Below are 7722 nucleotides of genomic sequence, written 5' to 3'. Positions count from 1 at the left end.
CTCCCTCCTCACAACACATTTCCCATCTTGCAAACTACCATCAAGATGGCGTAAGTCCCTCCCTGACCTTCTCTTCTTGACGTCTTCAATTCCTCCTAACCATTAACATCTCTAGACCCCCACCAGGCGACGCCTACTATAATCTAGGCACCTACGCCCGCAAGGTGACGACCACCTCCCCTGCGGCCCAGACCTGGTTCACCCGCGGCTGGCAATGGGCCTACAGCTTCAACCACGAAGAGGCCCTGCGCTGCTTTGAGGCAGCTGTCGAGCACGACCCCAAATGCGCTATGGCCCACTGGGGCATCGCCTACAGCCTCGGCCCCAACTACAACAAAGCGTGGGCCTTTTTCGACCGCGCCGACCTCGCCACGAGCATTACGAAGGCCCTGTGCGCGCTCACCCACGCCCTCGAGCTCGCCAAAGACCCAGCCAATAAAACCACCGCGGCCGAAAGAGCCCTCATCACCGCCCTCTTCCCCCGCTTCCCGCGCTGGTCTACATCGACTGACACCCCCTCCGAAACCATCCTCGCCGACAACTTCCCCATCGACTTCGCCCGTCTGAACCACGCCTACGCAGACGCCATGCGCACGGCCTACCGCGAACACCCGAACGACATCGACATCACCGCCCTGCTGATCGAAGCACTGATGTGCATCTCCCCGCGCGGGCTATGGAACCTGACGACCGGGGAACCCAGCGGGCGACACACAGTGGAAGCGCGACAGCTGGTCGAGGCTGCGTTCGCGACCGGCCGCGAAGCGCAACACAACCCGACGCTGTGCCACCTGTACATCCACCTGATGGAGATGTCACCGTACCCGGAGATCGCGCTGCCGGCGGCGGACCGGCTGCGGCGCGCGGCGCCGGACGCCGCCCACCTCCTGCACATGCCGACGCACATCGACATGGCCGTCGGCGACTACCGGCGCTCGGTGGAGTCGAACTCGGACGCGATCCGCGCGGACGAGACGTATGTCGCCGGGTGTGTGGCGGAGGGACGCACGGGCGCGGGCGTGGGTGGGGCGCTGTATGTCGCGTACCGCGTGCATAACATCTGCGCGAAGCTGTATTCTGCGCTGATTGCGGGGCAGTTCGCCGTGAGTATGGAGGCGGTAGGCCAGTTGGAGGGGTTGGTGACCGAGGAGACGCTGCGGATCAAGAGTCCCCCCGTCGCGGACTGGGTGGAGTCGTTCCTGGGGAACCGCGCGCATGTGCTGGTGCGGTTTGGGCGGTGGGAGGAGATTCTTGGGCTGCAGGAGCCACAGGATCGGGAGCTGTATTGCGCGACGTATGCGACGGTGCTATATGCCAAGGGAATTGCGCTGAGCGCGCTGGGGAAGGTAGAGGAGGCGGAGGCGATGCAGCGGCGGTTTGATGAGGCCAGGGGAAAGGTGCCGATTACCCGCATCGCGAGTCTGCCGAGCAAGCAGGTTGATGTGCTGGCCGTGGGCGCGCAGATGTTGCAAGGCGAGCTGGAGTACCGCCGGGGTGAGGTGGATCAGGCGTTCAAGACATTGGCGAGGGCGGCTGAGCTGGAGGACGATCTGCCCTACGGGGATCCGCCGCCGTGGATGCAGCCGGTCAGACATGCGTTGGGGGGGTTGCTGCTCGAGCAGGGACGGGTGGCAGAGGCGGAGCGGGTGTTCCGGGAGGATTTGGGCATGGCGGAGGGGTTTCCGCGGCGGAAGGGCCGGCTCAACAACGTTTGGGGGCTGCATGGGCTGCATGAGTGTCTGGTGAAGCAGAAGAAACTGGACGAGGCGAGGCTGATCGAGCCGGCCCGGGATCTGGCGATGGCGGCGGCGGACGTGCCCATTGTGACCTCGTGCTATTGTCGGTTGAGCGCGGTGGAAGCAGGGAAGTGTTGCGAATGTGGGTGCTGACGCAGTTGTAGAGATGAGTTTCAAAGCGATGGATTGACGGTTTCGGTTGCGAAGCTCAGTACATACAGCCAATGAAAGCTCTCACGTATGGCCTTGGGGTATCTCATACGGACCAATCCAATCGAGAAACTTGCCACCCGCCTAAAGATTGGCGTTTAATCCTAGATCTGCATGAGGCGGGGCTGCAAGGAAGGGATGTCTGCTTTCTTCATCGAGCATATAAGAATGAATGAGCAGGGTGATGTGGAGAGGTTCTGCCGTGGTGCAGTGGCGGTGCCTTGACCTGTAGAGTGACCGTTCGGCTTCCCTTCCTTTAAAGAACTGATCTTCTTCTCCCTTCTTCCCTTCATCTCTTACTCTGACGAAGATCTCGATTTCCGAAGTCTATGCGTTCCGTTCCCAAACAACGATCTTCCCTCAGTTCTTCTGTGATCTTCTGTGATCTTTTCATCCTTTCTTGACTACCTGACTAGCATCCTTACCTGGAGTGCACATATCCCATCTGACGGCATCATCGCACTCTGGACGATTTCGCTTCTGTCATTCCACACGGGATCTCTCTCGTTCTCGGGCGCATACACATCTCACAGCTGCATCGGGAATTCCCACATCCTGTTGATCGGGAATGCGTCAGACGTCAGAGAGAATCGCTCCGAGTCATGTTCGACTTCGATCCGGTTATTCAGCGAGCTCGAATAGTCATTTAACCCCTGTTTGGGTAGAGTCACATTCCCGTCCAGGCCTATGGTGCTGCATAATACCTGTTGGGGTTGCTGATCTGCGAATGGGTCTCAGTCACATTCCAGCCGGCGGGGGAATTCCGGTGTGAAGAGTTGACGCCATGGAGGTGGCTTCGATGATGATGCGTATGCATATAGTCGACTACGTGGGTATTGCAGGAACTCAAGCACAGCATTACATGCAGCATGTACATATAAACTCACTGTGCCCGCTCAGGAGAGCGTCAATTGTATACTCTCGCCGCTTGTCTGCAACTGACTCACCATGTTGCAGACGTTGTCCGATCTACCGATCATCTACGTTCTTCAATCCTTACGTCACAGGCGTGACAAGCAAGACCATGACCCTTCCTCTGCAAGTGTTACGAAGCCGAACGGCTCACACATCGAGGGCCGTTCAGCCAGCCATGACTGGGAGACGCATAATGCCAATCCGCAGAACTGGCCTTTTTCGCGCAAGGTGTTCACCGCCAGCGTAATCTACATCTATACGTATGTCTGTCGACGATCTCTGGCCATGTTCGCCGTTCTCACTGAGTCAGGTTCGTGGTCTATGCGGGATCCGCGATGTACATGTCGGCTGTTCCGGTGCTGGTCAAACAGATGGGGATGAGTGAACAGCGGGCTTTACTCGGGCTGTCGGCCTATGTTCTGGGGTGTACGTATCCCCGTCTCCCGTGAGGTATCGGTTAACAACTGTAGACGGCGCAGGACCACTGCTGTGGGGTCCGATGAGCGAGATTCCATCCATCGGTCGCTCCGTGGTCTACTTCAGCAGCTTCATGGTCTTCATCGTCATCACGGTGGGCGCCGCCAGCGTTGACAGTTTCAGCACGTTCGTCTTCCTCCGGTCAATCCAGGGCTTCTTCGGCAGCCCGTGCCTGGCCAACGGGGCGGCCAGCATGTACGACATGTTCGACGAGACCCAGTACCCCTACGCACTGGGCCTCTGGACGGCGGCGGCCTACTGCGGGCCGGCGCTGGGCCCGTTGCTGACGGACCACCTCGTGCACCAGCTCTCGTGGCACTGGTCCATCTGGCTCATCGCGTGCATGTCCGCGCCGGTGGGGGTGTTGCTGTTCGTGCTGCCCGAGACGTACGCTCCCACCGTGCGGCTCCGGCGGGGGCTCGCCGCCACCGGCCCGCCCGACGTGTCCGCCTGGGCCCGCCTCAAATTCTATCTCGTCAAGCCGGTGCAGATCACCCTGCAGGACCCGGCGGTGTTCTTCGTGAACCTGTACACCTCCTTCATCTACTCGAGCTACTACATCTTCTTCGACGCGTTCCCCGTCGCGTATCTGGAGGGGTACGGCGTCTCCACCGGGACGCTGGCCCTATTCTACCTGAGCGTGCTCGTGGGATGCCTTGTTGCGGCGGCGGTGTACTTTCTGATCCTGGTGCCATATATCTTCTGCGGCCGAGCATCTACTCCCGATCATGAAGCCGAACCCGACCATGCGAATCCCACCCCCCACCGCAATGATAACACCCACACCAACAACAACACCTCCAACAACAACAAGAACCAAGAACGCAACCTCCTCCCCGCCCTCCCCGCCACGCTCTTCCTCCCCCTCGGCCTCCTCCTATTCGGCTGGACCGCCCGCCCCGCCATCCACTGGCTCCCCAGTTTAACAGGTGTGGTCCTCTACACCGGCGGCGTCTTCGTGATCTTCCAAAGCCTGTTCCTGTACCTGCCGCAGCTGTACCCGCGGTACGCGGCGAGCCTGTTCGCGGCGAACGACTTCTGCCGGTCCGCGCTGGCGGCGGCGTCCATCCACTACGGGGTGCCGCTGTACCGGAATCTCGGGGTCGGGAGGGGGTCGAGTGTGCTCGGGGGCGTGTCGGTGTTGGGCGTGGTGGGGATGGTGGGGATGGTGGTGTTGGGGCGGCGGGTGAGGGCGGGGATGGGGCGGTGGAGGGATCGGGAGACTCTTTAGTCGGTCTTGTGGGTGAGGGATTGAGGAAGGGGGGTTTAGCTTGGGATGATGTGGGTGTGCCCCGGCGTCAAATTGTGTTGGATTACTGATGCTTCTGCACGGGATGATTGGTTGGTTACACAGCGGTTTCTGCGCTGGGGCATTTTGGGGGTACTGTACGGAGTACAGTACCTACTACTAGGTACTATACAAGCGGAGATTGGGGCCGGTGGCTAGTGGACTGAGTATGATCGGCAGAATTGCTAGTGCGAGGTTATACGATGGGTAAGGTAGTACTTAGTAAGTGCAGTGCAATCATCCGAGTCACCGAGTAACATCCATTCATTTCACAAAGATCTAATCTCATTCCATGAACGTTTCCTTCATCTCAACATCCCGTAAAAAAGAAAAAAAGAAAAGAAAAACAAAACAAATATTATTCCATTGCCTATAAAACTCTAATTACCCAGGGATCATGTATTTCCAAAGATAAGCTATGCAAATTACCCGCCTGCCTCCCCAAAAAATCCACCGCCCCCATATATCCCTCTCCCATATTTCCACAATCCCACCCCCAAAACCCGCAGCTTAGTGTCGTGCTGAGTCTACAACCACCACACCCCAACCCCCACCGCCCCCAACCCCACCACCACGACCACAATCCGTCCCACCAACCCCCCCACCGCCTTCCGCTGTTGCACGCACGCCACCCGCACCTCCGCCTTGGGCTGCCACACCCCCGCCTGCAAGTTCGAAACCTCCAGCCCCGCCTTCCGGTCTGGGAACACCGGCGGCGCGAGCAGATGCACCACCGGCTCGACGAGACTCAGCACCACGAGGAAGGTGATATGCAGCATCGGCGGGAAGGCCGCGCCCGTCAGCAACCGTGCCTTCACTGTCCCCAAATTTGTGGTAGGGTCGGAGACGGAGACACCCCGCCACAGGGCCAGGGTGAATGCGACGAGGGTGGTGCCGAGCAGCAGCGCGCTGAACCCGATGCCGTTGTCCCACAGGTTGTGGTGCAGCTTTTGTAGCAAGGAAGGGGCGTTAGGGCGGTTCGAGGTGTTGGTTGTGCTGCCGGTGACGAAGGAGCCTTTTTTCGGGCGCGGGGAGATCAGGTGGAAGCGGAGGAGGGCGAGGAGGTGTGCTGTTTTTGGGGTTAGTTGGTCTTGGTTTTGGTTTGGGGGGCTGGGGGGGCCTTACATCCTGCGAGCCAGGTATTCTCTAGATGGGCGAACGGCGCGCTTTGGAAGTCGGTGTGCGCGGATTGCAGGCAGGCGAAGAGCCAGCTGAGTGCGACGTGGGCTGTTGCCAGGATGAGCTGGGGTTTGAGGTAGCGGGTGGTTGGGATAAGGGGCTGCGCGGTGAGGAGGAGAGCTGGGACCGCCACGAAGATCGCGAGCAAGGCGACCAGCCGCCCCGTGATGGCCAGCCCGTTCAGCACGATCCCCCACTGCATCGGCCGCGACAGCGTCGCGTTATAGGGGGCGAACAGCACCCGGTTCTGCTGCGTGTGCCCGATGTGCCACCGGCTCTGCTGCGCGATGTGGCCCGCCAGCGACGTCGGCACGAGCCCGAACTGCAGCGGCTCCTGCACCTGGATCGTCACATGGCCCAGGCCCTGCAGCACCAGCGACAGCTGCCAGTCCTCCGAGAACGAGTAGGTCGGGTACCCGCCGGCGTCGACGATGGCGCGCCGCCGGAACAGCGCCCCGGACCCGGCGTCGATCGCGCGCCCCTGCAGATCCAGCTCCGTGTTCTGGCACGTGTAGAAGTGCAGCCGCGACTGCGAGAACGGATCCCCGCGCGGCAGGTTGTAGAAGTACTGGCGCGTGGTGACGAGGACCGCCTCGGGCGTCGCGAGGAGATGCGGCAGCGTCGCGCGCAGGAACTCCGGCGCCGCGATGGAGTCGGCGTCGAAGATCGCGCAGAATTCGGGTTGGGTCTTCTCCTGCAGCGTCTGCAGCGCGTAGTTCAGGTTGCCCGATTTCGCGAACACCTGCCCCGTCTGCCGGCCGCGCGAGTGGTAGGAGAGGTGCGGCCATGTGGGTTGCAGCTCCGTGACGGCCGCGCGGAGCGCCGCGGAGCCGCCGTCGTCGAGCACGCGGACCCGGAATTTGGTCACGGGGTAGTCCAGCGTGCACGCGGCGCGGATCGTGTCCAGGATCACCTCGACGGGCTCGCCGCAGCAGGGCAGCAGGACTTCGACGGTGGGGAGGTTCTCATCGCCTTGCAGGCGCAGGCGCTTGCGGGGTGAGTTGGGCGGCGCGCGGCCCGATGCGATGGTGAGGAGCTGGTCTTGTCGCGAGAGTACTGTGGGTGGTTAGTTATGCGTTTTGTCGTCCTGGAAGATTGACTCACGAGCGAACATCCCCTCAATGGCCAGCGTCACCCACATCTGCCATGTCTGCACGGGCGAGGTCAAGATCGACACCAGCCGCAGCACGAAATACGCCTGGAACGTCCAGACCGCCGTTTGCGCCACATAGTACAGATAGCCGCGGTATTTCAGGCCGGACAGGATCCTTGGGTCCGGGGGGAGTTCCTGGACGCTGTAGCCTCCAGTCGACATTTTGCTGCGCTGAGTCGGTTGGCAGGAGGATTCAGTGCGGTCGTTGGAGACGAACGAGTCTGCCTGTGCTGGAGCTTAGTCTCCGGATCTGCGGACCGAACCAGCGTGCCACTCAATCCTCAGCTGCGGATGGCGGTCATGGGGAAGAGTGTTCAGTTGCGCGAGATGTGATGTGAGAGAAGAGAAGAAGAGAGAGGGGGAAAAAAATGGCGATGAACTCCCTGGCCGTCGCAAGGAGGTTTTGTGCGCCGCCGCCGCCAGCTCGAGGCCATTTTAGTTCTAGAATTTCCCACCTCCGATGATCCACTTATTGCCGGATCGGGGCGATGCTGTAAACATTCACTTGCACGGTTAGGGGGCGAGATGCGGGGAGGGCCTTGCCGATTGGCAGGTTGGCTGGTTGGCAGGTCGGTGGCTTCACCGCCTCGGGTTCCAAGGTTGTGGTTGTGTCGAGGTTGTTGGGAGTTGGGAGGTGGGAGGTGGTGCGTGTCTTGATGCTAGATTCATTGGCTTGGTACGAGTGGTACTAGTTAGTGGTGGTACTGTAGTCTAGTAGTTCTAGACTGGGTCTGGGTCTGGTCGTGATGGCCCTCTCCGAGTTA

At 60.5% G+C, this 7722-nt stretch overlaps 4 protein-coding genes across 4 annotated transcripts; 3 read left to right on the top strand and 1 right to left on the bottom strand.

Annotated features, from left to right (window-relative positions):
• On the top strand, window positions 1-1985 carry BO86DRAFT_333279 (TPR-like protein). Its single transcript, XM_025668805.1, has 2 exons — window positions 1-50; window positions 116-1985. Exons 1-2 carry the CDS (start codon window positions 46-48, stop codon window positions 1887-1889), a joined length of 1779 nt encoding a protein of 592 aa, XP_025530207.1. The 5' UTR covers window positions 1-45; the 3' UTR covers window positions 1890-1985.
• A 909-nt stretch (window positions 1986-2894) lies between these two features.
• BO86DRAFT_442629 (MFS general substrate transporter) lies at window positions 2895-4900 on the top strand (the record flags this gene model as incomplete). Its single annotated transcript, XM_025676324.1, has 3 exons — window positions 2895-3121; window positions 3172-3287; window positions 3332-4900. The coding sequence occupies 3 exons, from the start codon at window positions 2895-2897 to the stop codon at window positions 4567-4569; spliced, it is 1581 nt and encodes a 526-aa protein (XP_025530205.1). The 3' UTR covers window positions 4570-4900.
• BO86DRAFT_386955 (uncharacterized protein) lies at window positions 4539-4877 on the top strand. The gene has a single exon (XM_025671462.1). It carries the CDS (start codon window positions 4615-4617, stop codon window positions 4783-4785), a length of 171 nt encoding a protein of 56 aa, XP_025530206.1. The 5' UTR covers window positions 4539-4614; the 3' UTR covers window positions 4786-4877.
• A 253-nt stretch (window positions 4901-5153) lies between the features above and the next one.
• Window positions 5154-7120, bottom strand: BO86DRAFT_442628 (glycosyltransferase family 2 protein; the record flags this gene model as incomplete). Its single annotated transcript, XM_025676323.1, has 3 exons — window positions 5154-5695; window positions 5752-6861; window positions 6910-7120. The coding sequence occupies 3 exons, from the start codon at window positions 7118-7120 to the stop codon at window positions 5154-5156; spliced, it is 1863 nt and encodes a 620-aa protein (XP_025530204.1).
• Between the last annotated feature and the right edge of the window lie 602 nt (window positions 7121-7722).

The sequence above is a fragment of the Aspergillus japonicus genome (assembly GCF_003184785.1).
Source record: "Aspergillus japonicus CBS 114.51 unplaced genomic scaffold BO86scaffold_9, whole genome shotgun sequence".
In the NCBI taxonomy this organism is placed as follows: domain Eukaryota; kingdom Fungi; phylum Ascomycota; class Eurotiomycetes; order Eurotiales; family Aspergillaceae; genus Aspergillus; species Aspergillus japonicus.
Note: the sequence above shows the minus strand (reverse complement) of the source record. Positions and strands in the feature narration are given on the sequence as shown.

Bases quoted from the DNA above. Each gene is read 5' to 3' on its own strand.
- BO86DRAFT_386955 (XM_025671462.1), top strand. From the start codon at position 4,615: ATGATGTGGGTGTGCCCCGGCGTCAAATTGTGTTGGATTACTGATGCT.